At 43.6% G+C, this 27,249-nt stretch overlaps 1 protein-coding gene across 14 annotated transcripts in view; it reads right to left on the bottom strand.

Moving 5' to 3' along the window:
- The window catches only part of MAMLD1 (mastermind like domain containing 1), a 120,116-nt gene that overhangs the window by 35,006 nt on the left and 57,861 nt on the right, over nucleotides 1–27,249 (bottom strand). For all 14 annotated transcript variants that reach the window (XM_081847925.1, XM_081847932.1, XM_081847937.1 and 11 more), the window contains one exon: nucleotides 15,505–17,112. In XM_081847925.1, coding sequence (XP_081704051.1) covers nucleotides 15,505–17,112 — 1,608 coding nt within the window. The remainder of the gene's footprint in view (nucleotides 1–15,504; nucleotides 17,113–27,249) is intronic.

Below are 27,249 nucleotides of genomic sequence, written 5' to 3'. Positions count from 1 at the left end.
GAAATCTGCCCCTGCAGCAGTGCAAAAACACACTCTGAGAGAGAGAGAAGATTCACCCTTCCACAGATTCTCTACCAGGCTTCCCCCTTCCTTCCTTCCTCTGCTGGTCTGCCTTCCCCATAAGGGAGCTACATGCAAGGTGCTAATAGCAGCAGCAGTTGAAAGGAGGAAGGCAGCAGCTGCAACTGCTAAGCTCCACTCCCTGCCCAATCCCACTGGGTCCCTGATGAAGGTCCACTCAGAAGTGACACTATATTGGGGGCTCAGACTCAGGCTCTGGGAAAGTGTTTGACAGAGCTGACCTGCTAATGCCCGATCTGACCCCCGAGTAAACCCATGTTTGGCTGCAAGTCACTTTGAGTTGTTTTCGGCAAGAAAAAAGTGACAAACAAATGTAATGAATAATAACAATAATAATAATAATAAACTTCTGCTTCTACCAGGAGTATTGTGCAGGGAAGATTGGGAGAAGCAGCCAAGCCTTAGTATATAAATGCAGGAGACTTGTTTTAAAACAAAGCATCTGCACCACCAACTTTTTATTAATGTGTTTGCTTTTTAAGGTTTTCTGGTTTTCCTCCTTAATTGCTGTTGCCTCTCAAGAGGCATGAAGGAGGGCTCATAAAATTATTAGCCAATGTAGAAAATTCAGCCCACACTTGGCAGGTTTTCTTTGGTTGGAACACTGGTGGGTGGAGAAGAGAATGCAAGCAGAGAGAGGGAGATGGTAGTGGAAGAAAAGAGGGTGGGGGTGGAAGGGTCAAAGCGAACAGCTGTGAGCCAATTAAGACCAACTCTGCTTCACTGTCCAAAGCAGTCAATCTAATTCAGCCTGGTGCCTCTCTTCCTTTAGCTGTCTGGTGCCTGACTGGGATTTAAGGAAAGGGGCTGTCTGACAGCCCACTTTGTCTCGCAAGACAGAGGAGTCCTTTCCCAGCTATGGCTTACAAGGGCGGGGGAGAAACAAGGCTTGGCTGATGGCGTCCTCTTGCCTTCTTTCCTGAAAAGAATGCAAGTGGACAGAGGACGAGGAGGAGCAGGGGAAAAAACCAACTGGGTTTTTCTGGCTTTACATTGCAAGCAACCCATAATGTGTGTCCAGGCAAAAGGCAGCGTGCCTTGCAAACTACTATCTTGCACCGCGTTGGAACAATCAGAGTTGGATCTTTATTGCGAGAGCGGTATGCTTTCACAGACAATTTTGGAGATGGATGTCCAGGGCTGGCAGTGCTCCGAGGAGTGGGTGGGAGAGGTAGCAGGGCCAGAGGCTGATGCAGGGGAAGCGGGTAGCGATTTATGGGGGTTTGTGCAAGAGCTGGAGGATGGGGAGGGGTCTGGGCAGTTGGAGATGGTAGAAGAAGGACAGGACCGTGTCAGGATTGAGGGAGACACTGTGACTGAAGGGAGGGGGCCAGCAGAATCTCCTCTGTCCCCTGCCCTGCTATCCCCCAGGACCAAGAGGGCCTTGAAGAGGTAGACACAGTGATAACTTTCATGTAGGAAAAGTTGAAGGTGCTTGGCCAAGGGGGCGGGGGAGAGTAGGCATGGCCATCCTTTGCTCCAATAGTCCAACTTGAAGCAGAAGTCCAGAGTGTGGCTCCATCTACCTAACCATCAGAAGCATCTGTGTGCAGGGTTAGTGCACCTGAGGAGCTACTGTAAGTGTGTGGTTTTGTCAACAAAGGATATTAAACTACCGACCATTTGTCCTCCTCTGGCTGGGTGTGACAGTGCAAGAGATAAGCCAGAGTACCTGCAGTTGCTGGTGCCTTCTCTCTCATCCAGCCTCAGTGGCTAAAAATACAGGGTACAACCGAACCAGCCTGACTGCATTTGTTGCCTTGCCTTCTTTTGTCTTTTCAGGCTTAGTTTATAGCACCCAAAACTATCTCCGAAAAAAAATTAAGAGGGAAACACCTAAAAAGACGATTCAACATGCAGAGGATGAGAAACCCACTTTTGGTCTGAAAGTGAGGTGCTGTGATTTGACAACGCCAGCAAGATAAACAACAGGAGGAAATCAGTAAAATAGAAACTATGGTTTTGGCCAAAGTCACTGACCGATGGAGAAGAGAGAGTGGCTAAACATGTGCAAAGTGCCTTTCCATCACCGTAGATCAGTGTTTCTCGAATATGGGTGCCCAGCTGTTGGACTACAACTCCCATCATCCCTAGCTAGCAGGACTACCGGTCAGGGATAATGGGAGTTATAGTCCAACAACAGCTGGGGACCCAGTTTTGAGAAACACTGCCATAGATCAACCTAAGCCAGCCCAACGCACACAAGGACCACAGTTCAGTGGCTGTGGCTCAAAAAAAAATCCTGGATAGCGAAGCCTTGGACACACTGCAAGCCAAAGATGACAATGTTCTGATAGACAATCTGACTCAGGGTAAGGCACTTTCATATGTTCATATTTTGGGATGAGGTGTCTGGACTTCCTGTCAGAGGTTGAGGCTTCCAGTTTCAGATCTTTTTATTTTAGCCACTTAGGCACCACTCATGCTCACAGTAAACAAAAGGACGAACACTTTGCTCTTCATTGCCAGATTTTTCTAGAAGCTCCAGAGCATCTCCTTGCCATTATGATGCTTAAATTTTACACTTTAAAATTCAAAGGCATTAAGGTGTCAACAGTCTGATACTGTGCAGCAGAGTTAGGCAAAACCTAAGTCAATTGAAACCAATAGCCGCCGGTGCACCAACCCTGCACAAGATCAGGCTGTAAATCTTAAAACGAAACAGACATTAAAACCTACTGAACTCTTCTACTGAGCCATTCCATGCTGAACAAAAGGCTTTCCCTAGATCTCTCAAGAGGCTTCAAAGACTCCCCACCCTCGCAGGAGCTGAACTGACTTCTCCTAAGTAACATTATCATGCTTCTCTTGCAAAACCACTCAACCTCATGGCAGTTTATTTTCCCACTACTACTCCAGTATTTTGCCAAGAAAACTCCATGGACATAAAAAAGGAGAAGCTTTAAGAAGAAAGTGAGAGTTTCCAAGGCATGCTCTGGTTCATGGGGTCACGGAGAGTCGAACACGACTAAGATGGCTAAACAACAACAACAACTAACATGATAGACACACTTTTTAATTTATTTTTTTGTGGATGAGTTGCTATTCACCCTATTTTCCAACTGCATCAAATAACTGGAATTCAAAAAAAAGTACCAGTCCGGTGCCATACAAATCTGCTTCTTTTTATAGCAGAACTGCAGGTAAAAAATAAATAAATCAGTGGAATGCTAAGTCAGCCTAACTACCTTCTAGCCCTCCTGGCTGAAGACGGTTCTGGCTACAGCACGACTGCCAAGAAGCCGTAGAGGAAAAATACAGCGGGAACAGCTTAATTCTAGATCTAAATGAGCTCAGCAGGGAATCCAAACAGCCAAGTCAATTGCCAGATTCTGTACCTCTTCAGCCTCATTCTGCTTCTTTGATCAGAATAATTTTTGAGTTGCAGTGATTAATGAAGTAACAGAGGAAGTCACAGGACACCTCTTGGGAACTGGGCAAGGCGGGCTGGGGGGGAGGAAAACCATAGCTCAAACTAGTTATGCAATTATTCAGTTAACACATTTTCTGACTGAAAACCACACACAAATATCTGCAGAGTGAAAGAAACCCAGAGGAAGCATAGATTTGTGTTTGTTTGTTTTAAAAAAGGAACCACCCAGAAGTTGAACACATTATTTCAAATGGCGTCAGAGGGGGAATGTCCTCTCTTAGATTTGTCAACTCATTCTGAAACAAGATGAAATCCGCCCCCCCCCCCAAAAAAAACCAGGAACATTCATTTCATCAGAGAGATGGAATATTTGTCTAGGGAAGAGAAATAAAGCTGACAAATAAACAGGGCAAGTTAGTGGATCTGTCCCTGGTGAGAAGGAGTGAAAACTGCTTCGAAAGTGTACTCTGCTTCAAATTTCATTATGGATAGTTCTGAATGCATTGTTCCTGATTTGTGCTTATGGCTCATTACCTTTTAAAAAAAAATTCTCATTTTCAATTATTATGGGATATTATTTTGTTCCTAGAGTGTATTTTCAACACAAATTCAGAATGGCTGTTAATTTACAGTGTTTTGCTTGCTCTTGTATTGTAGGCAAACCATGAATCATCCCTCTGTTTCTAGAGTTGCAGATGTGCAAGAGAACCAAATGAAGTTAGTTCAGTCTTCCCTCCCTATTCAGAGAGAGAGACAATGCCAGTTCCTGTTCACAGACACTTCTTTGTTTTCCCCACCCATATGCTGAAATTTCTCCAAAATGCCCAGACAGGAGAGAGAGAGAGAAAGAGAGAGAGAAATTTAGTTCACTTTACTAAGAAAGTTTTCTGAGGGGAATGGAATCTTCTAACACCGTTTTTTTAAAAAAATGAAACAGAAAACAAGAACGCAAGAATGAAAAAACAAAACTCCTGTAATTTCCCTGGCCTCTCTTTCCTACTGAATTCACATGAAAGCAGAATCACTTAGCATTTTAATCTCTTCTGGAGTTTTCAGGATTTCGTTTTTGAACCAAATCGTTATGCTACTAGAAAGTGGTGAGATAACATACATTAAAACAGCCATATTCTGACATTATACCGAATAATGCTTTACTTACCAACAGTTAAAACATTCAATCCAGTAGTCTTCAACCTTTTCAGGTCCTGGACCTGCCTTTAAACCAACCATGCACTGAGGAGCCCTTTTATTACTTTTTTTTTAAAGCACACATTTCCATGGTAGTAGCACTGCTGTTGTGACTAACCTTAGATCAGGCCATCAACTGGTAGTGCATCCAGTTGAAGACAAGTCATCTAAACCAGGGTTGACTGCATAACCAGGCTGTGAACCCACTGAAGGACTGGTTTGCAAACTACAGCTTGTGTTCACAGTCATATGGCATAACACTCAGGAGCATTGTTGTGAGCTGACCTGAATGAAAATTTGATATGGAGTAGCCTATAGATAAGTGAATAAATGAGGGGGTGGGAACTGTTTTGCTGTATGCTTGGGACTTTAAGCAGGATTAGCAGCAATGGTAATGATAGAGTTTATTATTTAGAGATATTCTCCATGGTGTTTAGAAGTCAGTAATTTGAAGAGTTGTCCTAAGGACACATGATGCAAAGGCATTAAATTGGCAGAACAAGTTTTGTCTTAGAAGCTCTTAAGACTCAAGTTGTTTCAAGTCATTCCTCTAGTTTGCTTTTTGAACCAGAATCATTACAGCAACCAACCAGGGTTAGCGCTAACCTTGCCTTCTGGTCTTCTGCGCCTCCACCGAGCCATTCTGCTGCTCGCAACATGCTTTCCCACCCTCTCACTGTTTCCGACAATTTAAAAGTTATGTAGAAAGCCATTTTGGCTTTCAGACGTCTTTGCGCCTGGACAGAGTAGTAAGATGCAACAGTGTGCTCTGAACTTTAAAGAAAAATAATTTTAAAAGAAAGCACATGTAATAAAATATTGGGAAGGAGGCCATTATACAGCTTCCTGGAAACTGTTATTCAAATGGGTGCATCTTGTTCTATTAAAAGGGAAAGGAAAAAATGGAGGGGGGACACACGCACCCACAGCACCAGTGCACCTAGCTCTACACCCAAACCCCTTGCAAAAGTTAATTTTTGGACAAGACATAAATGGGAACCACCTAAGCTTCACACCTTCATCTGTCATGTAGGGATCCATTGCAATTATCCACTGACCTTTGCCTCCCCAAACAGCCACTACTGGGCTACCTAATGAGCATTTTGCCCTGAAGGGTTGGGGGGTTTCCAGCAAACTTCCCCCAGGCCTTCTGTCTTGTCTTTGCTGCTTTATTACTCATTTTGATCAATGCTTATTGTTTTACAATATCTGTGTAAGCCGCCCTGTGAGGTTTACATACATGAAATGCATTATAACAATTTCTTAAACAAATAATGAATTGCTAATTTGTTTTTATTCGGCATTCAGTTACAGCTCCCTTCCCCTCACAGCTTCTGAATTCGGCCTGGGATTTAACCATTTTACAAATCTGCATTCCAACATGGAACAAGGAACAGCTATTCCCCCAGTCCAGCGTGCCTTTTCTGGTCATGAAGACACTTGCTAAAACTCATTATGAAGCCTGCCTCTTCTGGGGGAATGGGGCATAGTCTTTTGCCCAGAGAAAGCCCATCCCAATGAATATATTCTTTGAATGCCCAATTAAAAACCACAGTTATAAAGACAACTCAAGTTGTCAGCTGAGGGGCCGGACAAGTAATTTAAAAACCTGCCCAATGAAGTAATGTGAAGAAGAACACCTGGCCAATCAAAGTTCGGCAGAGAAGCCCATACCCTCCAACATTCCTCAGATGAAAACAAGGGATATTGAGCAGCTCAATGCCAGAGCTGACTGTACCATTGCACAGCACTTTTTTTTCTTTAAAAAAATGTTTGGGGGTACTCTCATTTTGACTCAAGAAAATCACCCATTTTATAGTTCAAATTGGGAAAAATAAATACAGTAAATGGACAAAAGTACAAAGATTTGCAAAATGTTTAGGGGTACCCCTGCGTACTCCCAGAAAAAAGCACTGCCATTGCAGACCAAGTTTCCGGACAGGAAGCAGGGCAGGAAGGAAGAGGAGAGGGTAAATCTAGGGCAGGGTTTAATGCTTTTAAAGAGGCAGGCATGCACTCAGGGGGGCTTGGTTCTGACAGTGGGGTTTGCCTGTGTTTTGAACAAGGAAATCAAGAACTGGGACTAGTGGGGTCAAGTATTTCCACTCAAGGGAATTTCATATGCAAATACAGTAAGTTTCCTGCAAGGAATATGTTTGCAGTTGCATCTTCACTCAAAGGTATCAAATACTTTTGAGTAAAAACACTGGATGATTTCAGTCAGACGTATATAAAATAATAATAATAATAATAATAATAATAATAATAATAATATAAAATAATAATAATAATAATAATAATAATAAAAATAAACCTTTCTGTTAAATGTACATTTTATGGGGCAAATGTGACACAGCTTAGGGGCTTCAACCTGATCCTCTCTTAGAGGAGACCTCTCCCCATCCCAAACTGGAGTCAATACTCTACTACATCGGTTTACACTGCGGTGGAAGGTGGCAAATACCAAGCATCTCCACCCCCATCATTCAGCCTGGACACTGAGGTCCAGCGCTGAGGGCCTTCTGGTGCCACTGGCAGAGGAAGAGGAGTGCGGGGGGAGCACACTGCCCCCAGCAGCGTGATCCTGGTGGGGTGGCATCACGTCTGCCCCTCCCCGCATAATCATTTTGCAGTTAGGAAAAAAAGAAAGGAAAAGATTGTGCAAGAAAGTGGGCTTGCATTTCTGTCCCCTAAACCACTCATCCAGTCCAAAAGGTGTCAAAAAGCATATGTATACCCACATGTCTAAGACTCCTCTGAACTGGTCCTATTTTTGCTTTCAAGGCAACCAGAAAAAAACCCTGGCTTATAAAACTTTTAAAAATAGGAATCCACATTGGATTCTTATTTCTGCCATTCACACTGCATCTAGCTATTGCTTTTGCAGAATATGTTTCATGGATACCTCATGAAGGGCCCCTTATGAAATCAGGCAAAAAGTGAACAGATGGATGGGGCATAAGCCCTCTGCAACAGTTTCAGCTGCAGAAACCGAGTAGAAATTACCATTCAAGACAACATTTCCACATCTGTGGACAGGGCATACTCTTGGATCAGACTTACTGCTTCCTATCATTCCAATTCATCACCAACATCTTTTATTTGTGGACTCAAAAGGCACTTAATTAGCTGAAGAGCTTTCTGCCTTCCTTCAAAAGCTTCCCACCCCCTTCCAAGGCTAATCTTCAGCCATTGTGCTATCACTACTAGGAGGCTTTGAAATCAAATATAGGTTTCTCCCTTCCTCTGTGATGTTAAAGGGAGCGGGGGAGAGAAACATTTCTACAAGAAAAACACAAACCCACAGAATGAGCAACAAAGGGCAAGTACCCACTTTGGTGTTGATGGATCAGAAATGAGCCAAATTAAGATTGTGTGTTCTCACCCATCATGCAGAAATCCACCACTTGCCCCACCCCAGTTTTACTGCACCGGCTGTGTCTTAAGGGCCACTTCTCTCATTTCACAACAGCAAACCCAAGTTTGCCCCGGTGGTGTGCACTCAGCAAAGGAGCTGCAGCTCTCTGGTCAAGGGGATCTCACATATTCAAACACATTGCATGCTGCATTCACACAACTTTATGAATTTAGCTGTGAACTTTCTTTGGTATAAACTTTTTTTAAAAAATGTAATGTGTGAAATAGATCTGTCACAGAATACATTTTCCCAAAGGATTTTATCTAACCAAGTGTTACACATCGACTGAATAGGATCCTAGATTCCTGTCTGACCAGTGTTCATGGATCAAGAATGGCTACACCAGAAATGAGCTACACTTGCAGTGCTCCCGGTGCAGGTGGCCTCCAATTCCCATCAGTCCGAGCCAACATGGCCAATGATCAGGGATGATGAGAATTGTAGTCCAACAGCATCTGAAGGACCCCCTACCCCCATGCTATGAAGTGCAAAGTATTTGTAGAATGAACTACTGTACTGATTTTCTCCCACACGAACTCTGTTTCTTTTGAACATCGTTTCACTCAAATGGCTGCATTAACACAGAATATATCCTCCAGGGCTCAGCTTTCCACTATCGTGATGCAAACCTTCAGTGGCCAAATCAATACCTGTCAATGCGTAACAATAAAGACGCTGAGCATCAGATGAGAAAAGATTAGGCATTATCAGATCTACCAATTGTCCAGGCGATCTGGGGTTTTATGAACTGTCTGGCTGGGCTACAGAAAATCAGAGATCCAAGATAAGGGTGTTAAGAACAAAACAAAACAAAAAGCACATATAGCCTCAAGAAGGTTACTCTTTGGAATGCAAACTCATCCCTTTAAAATGTGCTTTAAAAGCCACAAAAAGCAAGCAAGGAAGGAAGTATGAAAACACACACACAAAAAAGAGACCAGCTGCTCCTTCCTCCACCTTCTTGGGCCTGCTACAAATGTCCCGTTTTATGCATATTGTTCTTTTCCCCCCTACTGGCTACTAGCCACATTCTTTCCTCCACAAGACTTCACTTCCTGCTTCAAGGAGGAGCAAGGGGAGAAGAAGGGAGGATAGGAGTAAGCCAGTCTAAGCCACATTTGCAAAATGCATGTGCAGAAGAGAACCGGGTCAGCTATGAAAAAGCAACACCACAACACTTCAGGGCTCCTGCAGAACTGGCAAACAGGAAAGTGCATCAGCGGTTAATCCCAAACATGTAGAAGTGGACTCCTGCCTCACCAAATGACCTCTCTTTATCAGATGCTAACTCTAGCTCTGCTTTTTATTAGGGGATCTAAAAATTGCCACTTGTCTAGTAGTATGCTCTAGCCCAGGCATTTCCAACAGGTAGATTGCGATCTACTGGTAGATTGTGGGGGTCCCAGGTAGATCGCGGCATGAAGTTTAGTAATCACCTTTAGCCAACCCTCCCCTAAAAAAAGCTCAACAACAACTGGCAGTGAAAATGGGTAGATCACAGCTGGTCTTTTTATACTGTGAGTAGATCACAGTCTCTTGGGAGTTGGACGTGCCTGGTCTAGCCAATGTGGCAAAGGAGTGACAAGGTTGAAAGAGACTCAGAATCCAAGTCCGCACTTGGCCGTGAGGCTCACCTTTCGCCAGTCAATGGCTGGTTCAAAAGTCACATTTAACCACAGCTATATTTAATTGTATGGGACACGGGTGGCACTGTGGGTTAAACCACAGAGCCTAGGACTTGCCGATCAGAAGGTCGGCGGTTCGAATCCCCACGACGGGGTGAGCTCCCATTGCTTGGTCCGTGCTCCTGCCAACCTAGCAGTTCAAAAGCACGTCAAAGTGCAAGTAGATAAATAGATACCGCTCTGGTGGGAAGGTAAACGGTGTTTCCGTGCACTGCTCTGGTTCTCCAGAAGCGGCTTAGTCATGCTGGCCACATGACCCGGAAGCTGTACGCCTCCTCCCTCGGCCAATAAAGCAAGATGTGCGCCGCAACCCCAGAGTCGGTCATGACTGGACCTAATGGTCAGGGGTGCCTTTACCTTTACCTATATTTACCGTAATTGTGGTTTGAAGGTTTAAAGATGAAGGCACATCACACTAATAGTGCCCATGTATAAAATCATGGCTGTTTTGCTCCTCTCCCCAACCTCTTATTAACTACAGGGAAGGTATGATTTGGCTTAGAATTATGCCTGAACCCTGAGTCATGGTTGTTGTTTCTCCCAAACCCAGGAACAATCCTTTGCTGCTATTATTATTATTATTATTATTATTATTATTATTATTAAAATTTGTATACTGCCCTACATCAGGGTGGCTCACAACACAAAATTACAATATTAAAAAGTACAAAATACGTAATAACACTAAGCCAAATCATCACTTAACTTGTGGAAGCGCAACAGGAGCGGGGGAGGGGGCAAAGTCACTGTGATTTTAGCCCTTTATGCTGTGTGTTGACTTCTAAATCAAAGTTAAGCTTAACTGTGTCTGAAAGTGAAGTGCAAACCAGGCCACTATCTCTCAGATGAAATCAGGTGCTGTTGGTGGTATACTTTGCCCACTCTTGGAAGAAGGACATGTTATCCATGTAAGTAATGACAAAGTTTTATTCACTTCCTCAAGCACGAGAAACCAAAAGGTAGTAACAGAAAGTTTTATTGCCTTTCATTGCGAGAGAGTGCACCAGACAGATTTATGGTGTCTCCAGAATATTTGTTTTAGATGCAAGTAAATAAGCACTATACTTTGGGAAGTGAGCTGCATAATAGTGCATCAGATTTCCCAAAGGAAGGCGCTTCACCTCCATGCAAGCTGTACCACTGGGACATCACTACTTCCACAACTCTCTTTCTATCCTTCTTACCCTCTGCGAATTTAAATTTTGTTTCCTGTTTATTTCGCCTTCCACTAGTTGGAGGGTGTTGCCTCCCAAAGACTATAGAATGATTCCAGGCTGTAAGTCAAGGATGAGGAACCTGTAGCTTTCCAGATGTTCTTGGACTGCAACCCACATCATCCTTGACCATTGGCTATACTGGCTAGAGCTGATGGGAACTGTAGTCCAACAATATCTGTAGGGCCACAGCCTCAGCATCCCCTGCAATCACTCTTTTATATGTTCCGAAAATGTGAGTAGAATCAACACAAAGAGGAGGAAGGAAACTGAAACTGGGTCTATGGACCCCAACCTCCATATATCAATGGGTTCTTTGGTCACAAAGCCTCCATTCTACACACTTTCAGAAGGTATGAAAAGAGGACTATATTGCATAGATCAGTACTAACACTTCCTCAGAGTGTCTCCATTGTGACAAAAGGTTGTGCTGTTGAAGTACCACTGTACCAAACTAGTTTCCACTGTTCCTTCATGTCATAGACTAACTGGATGCAGAGAAGTGGTGGAAGGAGGAACCTTAGAGAGCAGTCGGAAGGCCTTCAGTCCTTGCAAGTGCCTCATTGGCTGTTGCCTGACAGCTGCCATTCAATCAAGCTGCAGGCAAGGGAGATATGGGAGTGGGCCATGCCATCAGCTTAAGAGACCAGCTCCATTTGCTTCCTCTTCTGCCTGAACTGTCTCCTTTCCAGATGGGGATTATAAGAACTACTATTTAACTTTAAGAACCGATGCTCCAGTTTGCTTCTCCCCCTCATTTACCTTCCTATCCCCTTTTCCTGTTGTGGTTTTTAGACTGTAAGCTTGTGGGCAGAACCAACTTGTTTTTATTGATCATATGTAAGCTACTCTGGAAGCTTTTTGGCTAAGGAGTGTGGTTAAAAATGCTTTAAATAAATATGTTGTGTAAAAAAAGGATGGCAAACTCCCCATTCTTCTCCTTCAAGGAGGATCAGACTCAGTCAAGTCAACTGAAATCCCCCACAGCTTTCCCACTTTTGTTTTCTGGAGAAGCAGTGAGTGAACTCACATTACGAAAGTGGGCCAAGCCACGGACATGAAGTGTGTGTGTACTCCTTTAATAGGTTTGGAAGACTAGGAAAGCAAAAGTCAATGATGACCCAGTACTATTTATTTTCTAGAAAAAATGGTGCCAGAACTCACAATGAATGCCTCCCTTGTTCTCTTATAATGGCAATGGTGCCCACCTTAGAGGTGCCGGAACTGAGTTCTGGAGAGTTCCACCTGAAAAAAGCCCTGTGGTGACCCAGCTATGAAGGTACAATCTAAAACCTAAAGAAACTCTCATCTTGCTCTCAAATGACAAATGAACTGAATTTAATTACTGCATCAGTGTTTCGTTTAAAAAAAATATTTCATTGAAATACCATGTTTTTTAGATCAAACCAGGTAGAAAGATCATTCCTAGTTTTGAGAACAGCCCCCTTCAAACAGAATTGCGAGAATCAAGACTCTTAGGCAGAGTATGTGTTTGGGTTTCACAATCAGGTCACAAGCTCTGAACACAGTTGCACCAAGGGTCACTCATCTTAAAAAAACTCTGTTTAAAAACCCACACCATTGACTTGTGATTAATTAGTTGATGATTCCATCCTATTAATCAATTGATGCTTTACCCTTAGCCCATGAGAAACAGACACACTGCAATATGAAAGAGAACTTTTTGAGCAATACCAGAATTGTGATAATCCATTTATGTCTCCACGGGCTGTTCCAAGGTTTGCACTCAGAATCCACGTTTTGTGATAAAAGCCATTAAGCTCTTAAAAATAAATGCCCTGATCCTCCACTCACTTGTTATTCAGAGGCAGCTTAACAAGCTATATAAAATCTAGAGCAGAGCTGTCGTTTAGTACATAATTAATGTTATAAGTCTTCCCTAGTAAAACCAGTCAGGCGTCATGAGCTTACCTAACCGATTTGAAAATGTGAAATTGTCTTTGATCATGTTTATTGTCACAATAGACTTGGATTCTTATAGCTCATCAGCACAGAAGATTCCTGCATTCCCAGTTTGGTAGTTTCAAGAACAAACTTAAACAGGGGGAAATAGTCCAGGAGAAATAAAGACCCATGGAGAAGAGGGTGTTTTTTAAAAATAATTAAATCACTGTAGCAAGCATGAGTACAACTGCAACTCAAGTGCTCCAGAAGCTGCTACAGCCCCCCTGTCCAGTTCCTCAGCTGATCTGTGCAGATAGACAAACTACAATGGGAAGAAATTGACCTGACGGTTGAAGAGGGACGTTTCCCTTCCCATTGTGGGATGTTGCCGGCCACCTTAGGGAAACTCAAGGTCCAAAACTGTTTGCGTGTCAAACCTGGCGCTTTGCTACCCCTTACTTCTTCTGTATGGACAAATTTCAGTCCATACCTCTCAAGAAGAAGATCAGGAGATCATAGCCAGTTGAGCAAAGGTGACCCCTAAGGGTTGCATGTTGAAGAAACTACCTGTGTTGGAGAACCTCTTCTCATGTGCCTGAGAGAGACAGAAAATGATACATTCCAAGCACTCTTAAACAGGTAGAGTACTTTTTTCAAAAAAAGAAATAATTTTTACTTGCAGGTGGGATTTTGCCTGCCGTTCCTGTTTGGTTGGCCTAATGCTACCTGTCTGTTGGGCAGTGGGTTCTACAGCTTTGCTGGCATGTGCCAAATCTGGAAATGTATGAGAAATTATGCTTAATGTAAATTGCTTTGTTCCCAAATAGAATACAGGGCTTTCGCTAAACCGCTAATAGCGCTAAGCCGCTAAGCCGTCAATGGGCTTGCTTCGCAAGACGAAAAAACCGCTAGATGAAGAGACTCGCGGAACGGATTCTTTTCGTCTTGCGAGGCACCACTGTACAGGGCTTTCGCCATTTTTCTGTCTCAAAAGCCTCACGGCAGATACCACCAGCTACTCTGCAATAATCCTTTGCAATCAACCAGTCACCAGAGAGCTCCTTGTAAGATAACTCCCAAGAAGCTAACCTGCCTGTGGCAATTCTTTTGTTTTATTGCTCTATGTGCAACCAGATCCCTTGCAGAACAGGCAAATAAGGTTATTTGCTCCCCCCCCCCCCAAGGTCATTCTGGAAGAATGGCTGCATCAAGTATTTCAAGTCCTACTTGCTCCTATTCAAAACATCATCTGCAGGGCTCATTTGGCTTCACAACACCATGAAGCTCTTATAAGGATCATAAAATTGAAACTTGGCTTCAACCATAGCAGAACTCACAGCACATCACAACCATATACAAGTTATGGGATCCAATGCTGAATTGTTTTCCAGGGTCCGACATCTTCTTTTGTCTTAAAAAAAAGCACTCCTGCATAACCACATCTGGATAGAAGTCTAGCAGCACAAAGCTCTGCCTGTTTGTTTGTTTGCTTGCTTGCTTGCTTTAAAAAACGATGTGTCACCACCCTCCATGGACTCAGGACTGTTGCTTCAGGACCCCCCTTTTTTTCGAAAAGTAGAGCCTGGCTGCTTGCAGGACAAAGTTGTCTCCAGGACACAGCCAAAGCTGATTAATGCCTTCCCCAAGGAAGTCTGCCAAGTCAACACACGGCTTAGTTTTATGAAATTCATCTTCTAACGGGCTGGATGCAGCTGGACAATTTTAGACCCTGGACTCTCTAGGCTCGAAGCATATGAATTGGGTAAAGTAATGCCGCTCTTGCCTTCCCACCACCCAGTCCCATGCTTTATATGAATTTCTACCTTGAATACGTGCAGCTTTGCATTTTAAACTAAATTAGATCATAGCACAGTCATGAATATGGGAATAAAATGGGTATGAGTCTGCTGCTGTGATAGCAAACACGTTCGAGGGAGAATGAGTGCCATTGTGCTGTAGAGAATTGTTGTGTTTTAAGGTAACACATAATGCAATGGGCATCTGTCATCATGGACCCACCTGACCTCCACCCCAGCAATCCATATATTTAAAGAAAAATAAATGATGCTGTGATACACAGCATGAATCCTCGTATTCCTTTATATTTAGCCCTTTGTATTTTTAATTGTTCCCTCCCCACTCCCCACCTAGCCCGGTGCACCACCTTGAATAGAATCACAGAATTGTAGGGTGGGAAGACACCCCGATCTAACCCCCCACAATGCCGCCCCCCTGCCATCCCTGGGTGGGCTTGAACCACCAACTTTCTGGTTAACAGCCGGATGCACTAACCTGGGTAGTTTAAATAAAATCAGATTTCATACATGTTAAGAAATTAACTTCAAAAAATAATAATAGAGAAATGGACAGCAGCATAGCCCCTGCTCCCCAAAAGACACCATCAATTTAAATGCACACAGAGAGAGAGAGAGCGAGAGACATACACCACCCCCAGTCACCCACCCCATCCTGAGTCAGGGCATCCTTGCAGGGTAGATGCAGTCAGAAATGCACAGTTAGACAGCAGGCATCCACGTATCACGGGGTAGAAGCAAAGAACATACTAACAGGTCTGCCACCGGTAGCTAAGGGCATATGGTATATGAGTGCAGAACAAAAAGCAGAAGAAGACGTTTGTACCTGTCGAGGCCGCTGAACCGGAGCTGGGTGCATCATTTGTTGCTGCTGCTGCTGCTGCTGCTGCTGCTGCTGCTGCATGACTTGGCTGCTGTTAACTTGCTGGGGCTGCTGAGAAGATTTTGGCGGTGGCGGGGGAACCGGCCCCGTTGCCTGCAGATAGTGCAGGAGCGTCTTCCTATGGGCTGTAGGGAAATTTATCTTCTGAGGAGCTGGAGCTGGGGGCTCAGAGCTGAAATGGGACAGCGGCTTGGTGTTACTGAAGGAGAACTGGTCTTGGCTGCCCAGGTCGCTTTCGTTCATCAAGCCCGACTGCATGTTGTTTGAGGGCTGCTGCATTATCATGCCCATACTTTTGGCCTGGGTTGCCGACATGGGTTTGTAGAGAGAGCCCTGCATGCTGGCTGAGCTGCTTGTAGAGGCGGCGCTTGGCATCATGGTGCCCTGAGGGCTAAAGGGCTGCTGGTGCAGAGCAGGGCTCGACAACTTCTCTGGCCTGTATGGTGGGGAGGGCCTGGTACTCTGTGGGCTTTTGATGCTGCTGCCGGATATGTTGGTCAGGATAGGATTTGGAGGGCTGAACGGCTGCTGGTTGAGAACTGGGCTAGAAAGCTTTTCGGAACCATAAGGAGGAGATGGACCGCCGGGCGGGTTGTTACCAGATGTTATGCTGGAGAGCAGGGAGTTCTGAGGACTCTGAATGCTGCTCCCTGGCACACTGCTAGAGCTCATGCCAGACACCATGACATTCTGAGGGCTGAACGGCTGGTGGTGAGGGGACGATCCTTGTTGATAAGGAGGAGAGAGGCCTTGTGACGACATAGCAGGCCAACTGGAAGCTTGAGGCTTAGTAGTTGGGCCTTGCTTGCTCGCAGCCAGTTGCTTTAGCTGCTGCGCATGCCAGTTGGTGCCAGGCATGCTGGGCATAGCTCCTTGGAGCATAGACTGAGCTTGGCTCTTGTTTGGTGCGTTGTTTGAAGAAACCGGTGAACCAATGTTCTTGATTTGGTTCGGAACCAGGTAGCTTGCGCCAGCTGATGAAGGCCTCATTTGAGGAGACCCCTGCGATAAGTCTTTGTTGGGCACATGGCTGTCGAATTGCGGGGTCTGAGGAGAGGCCCTTGGAGTGCTGCTGACGGATTGCTGCGGGTGGCATGGGCCACCGAGGGGATCTTTCTCCAAGATGTTGTCAAGGTCCAACTCGTTGGGAGAAGGATCAGGCATTTTCGTCAGCTCCTCCAGCAGATCTTGCAGCTCCTGGTCCACAGCATGCATGCTTCCTGCTTTCTCATCAAAATGGCCACCTAAGGGCCCCTTCTGTGCTACTTCATTGTTAGGTGGCACTTGAAATGGAGAACCTATACTGCTACCACTCATGTGGTTGTTTTCAAGCAGCATTCCATGCCCTGCCACTCCCATAGAGGATGCACTGTGGCTGGTGGAGAATGGGGACTGCTGCATATCTGCGCACGAAACAGGATTGGCCCCATGTCCCATGGAAAGAGTGACGTCGTCAAGACAGAGTCTTTTACTGTCGCTTGGAAAGCTGGCCTCAGGCATGGTGGTAGAGGTTGGAGAACCGTCATCGTCTAGCTTTCTCTTAATGGGTCCCTGCAACCGTAAGACAAAAACGTTTTTAATTACCTGACAGGGAATTCTAAAGCTGCAAAGGAAATATACCTGAAATATTCTAAAAATAAATAAATATCAGGACAGATCAATTCAAGATTACCCAAAACATCCAGGCATAAGGCAAAGTTCCATTTAAACGATTCCCTCCCCCAAACCACCTTCAATTAAGTCCTTGTTTAGCTCCCACCCTTCTTGATCTCCACTGCAAAAATGATCTAAGTATGCAGTTAGGTTCGGGTTTCCTGTTGCTTCTCCCATTATCCTGCCCCTTTCATTTTCACCCTCTCAGCTTCTAAGGACTGCTAGATGATTGGGGGCAGAGACCTATCTATCTTTCTTATACTATAAAACTCTGCATGTCATATTTTTATAACACATATTCTTAGAAATGTTTAGCATTTTCTGTCATGCTGTCATAATTAAGAGAGAAGTCAGATCATTCATATAGATATGTTAATATATGGTCACATTTTAAAGATCTGGGTTCTGCTTTTATTATGGCAGTATGCTTTGTGTTCCCAGTGAACAAGCCAACCACTCATTCTATAGAAATTAATTTTGTGTTCAAACAATAGCAGGTTTGAATGAAATCATGGACCAAAGCTGGCAACGCATAGCCAGCAAGGGATATTAAGTCCATACTGAAGCAGCTCAACTATTTTACATTCCTTACAGGCAGAACATTTGAAATAATCAGCATACTTTTTAAACCAGGGAAAACAAAACAGTCTCAGCTATTTAAACAGACTATAATCTTTCAAGCTACCTAACCACAGATGTTTCCCGCCTGCTCAAAAACAGCAACTGACAGCTAAGGACTTAATTTATTTTAGCCATCCGCAATCCATACCAGTCAACCTGTTGTTACTTGGGGGGGAGGGGTAGGCTTGTAAATATTATCTTAATCTATTAAACAAAAAATGTTAGCATAGCATAGATTTTATGAAAAGAAGGGCCTCTGTAACAGAGCAATTTGGGAAACCAGAAACCAGCAAGAGAAAAAGTAACTCCCCCCCCCCCACCGCCATAGGATCTCAATATTATTAAAGCAGAATACAGTGGGGTACCTCGGGTTACAAACACTTTGGGTTACAGATTCTGCTAACCCGGAAATAGTACCTCGGGTTAAGAACTTTACCTCAGGATGAGAACAGAAATCATGTGGTGGCAGCGGGAGGCCCCATTAGCTAAAGTGGTACCTCAGGTTAAGAGCAGTTTCAGGTTAAGAACGGACCTCCAGAACGAATTAAGTTCGTAACCAGAGGTAACCACTGTACAACGTTTCAATCAGGGCCACTTGAGATGGCTTGTCAATCTCGTCAAAATGCAATTATCTGTGGCCCACCATGTTAATAAGCATGACCTAGGTGCCAACAGGATTAAATCATTTATTAATGCTGCTGCTTTGAGTTAAGGGTATTAAAATTATGTTCTTATTTATCAAGAGGGAGATAGTGCCTTTGGAAATTATCTAAAGACTGGCCATCACTTTTATAAAAAGAAGAGAATGTACTCAACGATATTCCGAAAGGAGGCAGGAAGGCTCTTTCAGCAACATAATCTACGTAGCACTTCAAAATGCTTTGTAGTCTTTATTAAGATTACCTTCTAAAAAGTCTGGCTGTTGGTGGGGGGTGTTATCTTTTAATTTATTTGTCATACAAAATAAAAAGTGATCTCTTACATTACACAATGTAAATTTAACCTTACTCCACCATCCTTCAACCTAGTTGCACCTTAAGATTCCACCTTAAGAAACATGGGCGTAATCAAGGGGGCCCAAATGAAGTAAAAGTCAGTGCCTGCTTTTGTTACACTTATGCATGTAGCATATCCTTGAAAGGTGTGAGCCATTCTCTGCAGAACATCAGAATTTAGGATACAGTGGTACCTTGGTTTAAGAACAGCTTAGTTTATGAACAACTTGGATTAAGAACGCTGAAAACCTGGAAGTAAGTGTTTTGGTTTGTGAACTTTGCCTTGGAAGCAGAACATGTCCCGCTTCCTGTTGAGTCCCCTGCTGCTATGGGAAAGCACGTTTTGGTTTAAGAATGCTTTGGTATAAGAACGGACTTCGGAACAAATTAAGTTTGTAAACCAAGGTACCACTGTACTACAGCGGTGGGTCTAAGTGGCCATCTCTCTTGCTCAGGCAGCAATTGTACCCCTAGAGCAGTCATTCAGTACCTTGCAGAGAATAAGACCTGGCTAAAGTCTAGGGTGTCATGGGATTCAAGCAGATGGCTAGGGCAGCTCAGAAGAGCCCTCACACATGTCCAATGGCAGACGCCTGGCTACAAAGCCCAAAGCCTGCCACCACTATATGGGAGACAGATTGACTGTTACTGTATTTTATGTTGAAAACTTTTAACAATAAATTGATATATATATTTAAGCCTCCTTATCAATCTGGAAGAACTTTTAAAAATTTAGCCCCAAACTGGATCGATACGGATTAAATCAACCTTGCTAATTTGGAGCCCTTTGTGTGTCATCAACAGAACTCCCATGACAGAAGTCAGAGTCTAAAAAATCTGGTGGGCACCAACTTGGCAGAGGTACCAGGCAAAAACAATCCTTTTCAACCAGGCAGTTGGCTGTTAACAATCTATGGCCTTATAAAACAGATGTGAGGGGTGTTTCAGTGTATTTTTTTGGGGGTTGCCTGCAGCAAGAAAAGTTTCTAATAAGTACAAAGGTATTGCCTTTTAGTCGTATGCTACAAGATGGAGTATTCTACAAATATCTCTCCCTCAATTGCTTGTTTTCAGGAGCAATGCTGTTTGGTACCCTTCCAGAATATATTTACAGGAGGAAGGCCCGAAACCAGCTTCCTCCGTCAGTCATTTTAACAACTGGAGGTTTTCCATGTACTGTAATGCTTATCCAAATCTTGCATTGGAAGAAAAGAAGTAATTGGGAAAGAGATACATACCCTTTTAACTACCAAGCCAACAGGTGTTTAGGTATTTTTATATAGACAAATCAGTGGCGTAGCGTGGGTTGTCAGCACCCGGGGCAAGGCAAGTAATTTGCGCCCCCTAACCCGTGGATTTGCGCCCCCTAACCCGTGGATTTGCGCCCCCTAACCCGTGGATTTGCCCTAACCCCAGATGTTGCGCCCGGTGCGGCCGGCCCCCCCTGCACCCCCCACGCTACGCCACTGAGACAAATCACAAGCCTGGGCTCACAGATTACGTTACACCAAACCAAACCAAACCAAACCAAACCAAACCAAACCAAACCAAACCATTGCTTAGCTTTGGGTAGAACAACGACAGCAGGATTGGGAGGGGGGGGGAGTTTTGTTCAAGGTATCCATGCTTTGGCTTAGCATTACGCACAAACTGGGCCAATGAAATGCATAAGTGTGTTGTAACAGCATACACTATGCCAGCGTTTTCCAAACTTGGGCCTCCATCTGTTTTTGGACTACAACTCCCATCATCCCCTACCTAGCAGGACCAGTGGTCAGGGATGATGGGAAATGTAGTACAAAACAGCTGGAGATCTAAGTTTGGAAAAGCCTACACTATGCACACAAATTGCAACAGACCATAGCAGAATTTATTGGGCCCCTTCAAAATATGTTTTCTGGATACACCATAGCTCAGAGTAACTGGGGGTGATAGGTACAAGTCTCCCAAAAACAAAACCATCACTCTGTCCATTAGGCTACCCTAGTTTTCAGAATTTGGTGCTACAGCTCTTCTGCAAGCATGTATGCCAAGGTAGAGGGTGTTTTTGCAAAAGAAAAAAAAATAGTTTATTTTAAAAGCAAAAAGCCTCCTACTTTAAGTAGGACACAGCAAAATAAACTGGTAAATAGTTTGTGAAGTGTTCTGTCATTTTGTGCTGGCTTGTAGGTTTATCTTGTGCTGATCTTTATATAGCTAGTTGATACCATTTTTACAGAATTGATTTTATTGATTTAAAAGCTTGTAAACTGCCCTGAGAATTTGGCTGAGGAACGTAGGGGCACAGGAAGCTGCCTTATACTGATTCAGACTACTGGTCTATATCTCGCTCATAATTGTCTACACCAGGGTTTCCCAAAGTTGGTTCTTCATCTGTCTTTGGACTATAACCATCATCCCTAGCTAGTTGGACCAGTGGTCAGAGATGATGGGAATTGTAGTTCAAAAACAGCTGGAGACCCCAAGTTTAGAAAATCCTGGTCTACACAGACCAGCAGTGGCTCCACAAAATATTGGGCAGGGATCTCTCCCAGCCTGACATTGAGACACCAGTGATTGAACCTAGGAGCTAGCAGTTTGAATAATTGTGAAAGGAAGCACTTTATTACTGAAGTTGTTGCTGAAGTGAAATACTGCTGTTTTAAAGAGTAGGAGCATCCCTTAATTTCTACCACTTCAGTGCAAACCAAGCATAAACCTGCACTTAATATTTCTCTTGCTCTGAAAGAGTCATGTCAAGAGTGGAGCTAACTGACTTTTCTTTTTAACGCTGGAAGGCTGCAAAAAGCAGAACAACATTAAGACAAGAAGCAGTTGCACCTCAACTGGTGTGTTTCAGATCCCAGTGCAAATAAGAGATCTAGTCAGCTCTGAAGACACTCTAGGATTAACACAGGTAGAGAAATTCCTGAGTCATCAGTCATGTTATGACTGGGTACAATTACTCCAAGGTGGATGTGAGTAAGAGCGAGGGGTTCCTACCCTTTAAAAATAGCAGGGGTAATTTAGGATTCTGTCCAGGGCCAGAAGCTTGGTTTGTTTTGCAAAGGGGCTGTCAAAGCATTTGGAGAAAGGTGGAAGTCTCGGTTCCACTCTCTTCTTGGCTTTTATCCCCATTTCTCACATGTCTGCAGTTGACATTTTGTCCAAGCTTAGCCTAACCTTGCAGCAATCCAAAGAATATACAATATACATTTGAAAACTTAGCCGTCTTCTCTTATTCATCCCTTATCAGCGACTGCAGTATTGCCGACATTTTTATTGCCTTATGTATTTGTACTACACTAAACAACAAAAGAGGTCTTCTCTCCTCCCTCTTAACAAGCAATGCCTAATCAGATCTGCCTTCCAGGATCACAACCTGCCTGTCAACATCACTTTGATCTGGGCTGATGTGACAGCAAGTTGAAGCTTACATTTGAAGAGCCCACTATCAGGCAGGTTAACAGCACTGAAAACATTCTCCTCCGTATCTGACAGGATGATCACCACCCTCCCCACACTAGCTTGTAACTAGGCAGAACACTGCATCCTTCAAAACTGTTAATGATAGATGCCTTCTTAAATTATGACCATAGGCCATGTCACTTCCTCCAGACTAATTCACATCCTGTCTTGCATAACAGCTACAAGAAGGCACATTTCTTCAGCAGGCAACCCCAGCTAGAACAGCCTCTAAGCTGTATGACACACAGGCAGAAAAGAAGCAAGTTGTCGCAGAGTGCATAGAAAACTCCAATAGTGGCAGGCTAGAAAATGAGAACCTTTCATTTTCAAAACACATTTCAAAGCATTTTAGCATGCTCTGAAACTCTCAGGGTGAGTTTTAACTCCCTGCATCATTTTAAAATATATTGCAAAGATTCCAGCAGATGTAAACATATTTGTTGTGTCGGTTCACGCAGAAGAAATGCAAAACGAATAGATGTGGGATCTTTTCACAGACTTCTGTTAAAGAATATAAAGGACTTCCGCAGAAGTTGTCTTCAAGACCCACCTTTAATCTCAAACTACAACTCAAACTACGTTTCCAAATCTTCATCTTGCATATCAATTCAAATCTTCATCTTGTACATCAATAACCTCTATTATATCTGTCTTTAGCTACCTTTCCCTCTTCCTCATTTCTTTTTTCAACCTCCCACCCCAAAGCCCCCAATGCAACAAACAGTCTTTGCTAAGATCACCAAACACATTTGCTCATCTACTAACTGTCAGCAATCCAGACAAACCAAACAGGCACAACTCATAAACTGTGCAAAAGACGTCTAACAGTTTTTATTTTATTTTAGAGTTTCGTGTAACTAAAAAAAAAAAAAGTCTGTAAAATGAGTTTGCCCATGAGACAAATTTTAAAATCCACAGTTGAGAAATATCTTTCTTTGGATAAAAGGTCTGCAAACTCCCAATTTCACTAAAAAGCCACACTCTAAAACAGACCCACCAGAAACCACCAATAAGCACAAGGTAGCATCGCAACAAACATAGTTGTAAAGAACCAGACAACACTGTTTCCTCCCCATAACATCTTCTTTGCAGAATATGCCTCTTAATTAGTCATCCGAAGACTTAACGACAGCCACACTGGGCATATTGTTTAGTTGTAACTTTCACATTTCATTTACTGACAAGTGTTATTAACTTGACAGTTGAAGAAAGAAGAACGGCTCTCCCCGCCCCCCCCCCCGCGCCTTCTTCTTCTTCTTCTTTTTTTTTTTTTTTTGCTTCTCCTATTTTCTCTAGCTGCAAAGCACAATTCTTTCATTTGTGGCTGTAAATCAAGATCAATCTCCAAACTCAATGCTTTCCCATCACCACTGCCTCACTTTACCTCTTTTCTAAATGCTTGTAGTAACATTTTATGTCACTTTCTTTTATAGTCTATGAATTTCAAAGTCCTCTGGCACTCTTTACAGTAATTTCTTAGACTACATTAATTTCTTGTGATGCCACAATATGGATATCCTCCACCAATAAATAAAAAATGGAGAGGTTTACATACACAAACACCCCAAATGGGATTTCTAAGGGGTCTGATCTTTTTTGACTCCCTAGGGAGCACCAAGGCTGTTTCTATACAGAGCCCTGGGAGGAACACATCTACCTGTGCATTGTATGCCCAAGTCCTCCACATGGAAAGAACAAGGAATCTTTAACATTGTGCTTTCCCAGCTGCCCACAGTTCATGTAAGAAGTTTACACAAGTTAAAACTGGACAGTTTTAAGCTTCTAATTATTTTTTATCTCTATGCTGTTGCTTACTATCTTTGTATCTCCCGAAGGAGTTTTGCACTCTAAAACAACCAGTACAGAAATAAATAGATTTCTTCAGTAAACCCTGGAACTTACCATCCTTTTGCCTGGCCATTTGCGCTTCATCTTTCCCAATTCTCTGAGGGTGTAAGAAGCCAAAAGCGAGCTCAGCTTCTCTTGCCCAAAGTTACCGTCCATGCTCTAAGTCTGCACGCCAAGAGAGCAAACTCGCAGTGTTGGAAGCTTAAGTATGGGATTCCTCATTAATAAATTCTTTTCTTATCATCCTCTTTAGCTTAAACCATACGCCATAAACCATTCTTATCAAGGACTACTGTAAAAAAAATGTGAAAACATATAAACCTAACCAAAACATGTCCCGCTAGAGCAAAACAAGGCTCTGCCTTGTCCAACATTCAGCATGTCATTATCTCCAGAAACCCCATACATAAAACGTGAAGGCCGCAGGCCAGTCTTGCTGATGTCCCACAGGAACTCAAATGAAGAAAAATCTGATTCCATCTATCCACCACAGCCGGTAGTTGGATATAGGTCCATCCATCATGAACTTTATTTCTCATCACCACTTTAACTTCTAACTTCCATTAGGTTGAGGGCTAACTTGCCCTAATGAGGTGGGGGTGAGTAATTTAATATCCTGGATCCCCAAAAAAACTGAAAGCAGAGACCCCAGTTGTGCCCCAGTTGTACAGAGTTTGGGGCCCTGGGCTGCAAAGGGCAAAAGTGTCATGGGTCACTCTGTGCCCTATGATTGGCCAAACACAGAGGGCATGCAGGAGGGTGCCAGAGAGGGCAGGGGGTGCGGGGGGGGGGTGTGCCTCAGAAAAGGAGAATGATGCTCAGGATCACCACCAGGGGAAAGTGTCAGCCCTACACAAAAGTGTCCAGCCCTATACAAAGAGTGCCCTACACCAAATTGTCAGGATGAAACAGAAATGAGGGACCTGGAAGAGGGGACTGGGACCAGTGGAGCCTGGTCAAAGCAAGAAAACAGCCCAAACAGCCCCTTCCCCACTGCTGCTTTCACCTCAAGCCCAATAGGCAGGCAAGGAGAGAACAATGTTGTTTGTCTAACAGAAGGAGCAAGTGGCCGCCTGCATGTGGTCAGCAGCCTGGAGGGAATGAAAGCTAAACACAGGTGGCAAATGTCTGAGGAAATGTTCACAGCTGTGCTTTGCCAGGCACTGGTAGGCTGGAAGCACAAAGCATGTGGTCTCTGTATTTGTAGCTGACCCAGTTTGGGACCCACACTAATAGTAGTGTCCTATTTAAGGAGATGGGGTGTATGGGGTGTTATGGGAGGGATTATTGTTCTGGTTAATGTGTCCACCTTTGGTCTGCACCCTGCACTCAGCTCCCACCTGTGGCTCCTAGAAGCTGTCAGCATGCGACAGTGGCCCAGTGATGGCACATGTCTTTCTGGCATTTGGGGGGGGGGGTGCCAGCGTGTGTGTGCCCAGGGCAACAGCACGTCTTGTGAGTCTTGCGAGTTTTTTCCCTTCCCCCCCTTTTTCTAAGCTGCTAAGCCGCTAATAGCCGCTTAGCCGCTAAGCTGCTAATCCGCTAATCCGCTAATAGGGATGCTTCGCAAGACAAAAAAACCACAAGACAAAGAGACTCGCGGAACGAATTATTTTCGTCTTGCGAGGCACCACTGTACATAAAAACCGAACAGTGTGAACTGAAAAATACATTTTACAAGCAAATGTAACTTCATCTTGTTCAAAGAGTAGCAGCTTCGGGAAGGAAATGTTTAGAATGGAGGTGCATTAACTAAGGTGGAAGTGTTCACACAGCATATGGTTAATGAGATTTATTGTGAATGAGCAGATCACTCCCACTTTGCACCTCTCCTGAGTCAAGCAATCCTTGGCTAGGCCTGGCAAGGCTTCAGATCGTGGTTTGGAGTGAAACAAACCATGGCTCCTTTTTGGACATAACACAAAGCCAATCCTAAGCAATTTGTTGCTTTCATTCACATGTGGTGGGGTGGGGGTGAGCAAAGCGAGAACAATATTCTCTCTTAGAGTATAAACTATTAACCATGTCTTACTGTGATGTGTGAACAAGCCCCTCTTAGCTCCTCTATGACTTTCCAAAGCCATTGCAAAGCAGCTGTCTGAATATTCCACAACAAGCCAAATTACACAAAAGTAGGATGGAGAACTTGCCAAGGAGTTCCAAACACAAATCAAGAAATTCACTGATATGTTCCAAAAGGCCTTTCATTGTTGTTGTCTTTGTTGCCCTCACAAGAAGATACTTCAGACATGTATTCTGAATCTTTTGTCGGCCTGACTAGGAAGCTACCCTTCCATTTCTGATGCAGAGATTATGCCTAGAGCTGAATAAACAGCGTGCTAAAAGGTCAGACCATTTAAGCTGCACATACTTAGTTTAGGATGAAAGAACTGCTGTCGACTCTTAGTTATGACATTTCATCTCTAACCCCCCCTCCCCAGGAATTCCTTTGTCCCCCTTGGAAGCTTGGGAGGCCAATTCTGTTTCACACAAAACAATGAAAGTATCACTCTTTTAATGCAATTTTACTTACGTACATTAACTCATCACATCTGTCAACAAGTCTAAGGGTTCATCAAGGGACACAGAGGTTTGTTCACAAAGGGTTTAACCTAATATCAGAGGTGTTTGTGAGGATCAGCCTTAAGGTGTGTGTGTTTTTAAAGTGGGAGAAATCAAAATGAGCCGTTTTAATGGATGATTTCCCAAGATACCAGTTATCTCACCATGCTACATGAAGGCTGAACACACACAGGAAAAAGCGCGAGCGCACACACACAAATATCAAACAGAGTGGCAATGGCTGCCATTTATTTTTGCCTATCTAGTATTATTCATTATATGTTTATGCTCAGTGAAGTACCCATTACATTCACTCCAAAGTAAAAAACAGATCCAACTGCTGAACTGCTTGTATTAACATAGGAGCATGTGAAAGAGCAGTAAACTGAAAGCAGAGTTTGTTACTCACCTTTTTCTGTTTACAGTGTTACATCTATGGTAACACTAAGGGCCATGGGTATAACATATTAATATTTATAACGGGGGAACAAAGCTTAACAGCGAAATGCCCCCAACTTGGTAAGTGCAAAGAACACTTAAATGTTGTCCTCATGACATTTAG

This window comes from Podarcis erhardii, assembly GCF_964252035.2.
Source record: "Podarcis erhardii genome assembly, chromosome: Z".
Classification (NCBI taxonomy): Eukaryota; Metazoa; Chordata; class Lepidosauria; order Squamata; family Lacertidae; genus Podarcis; species Podarcis erhardii.
This window is presented reverse-complemented; position numbering and strand designations above follow the sequence as displayed.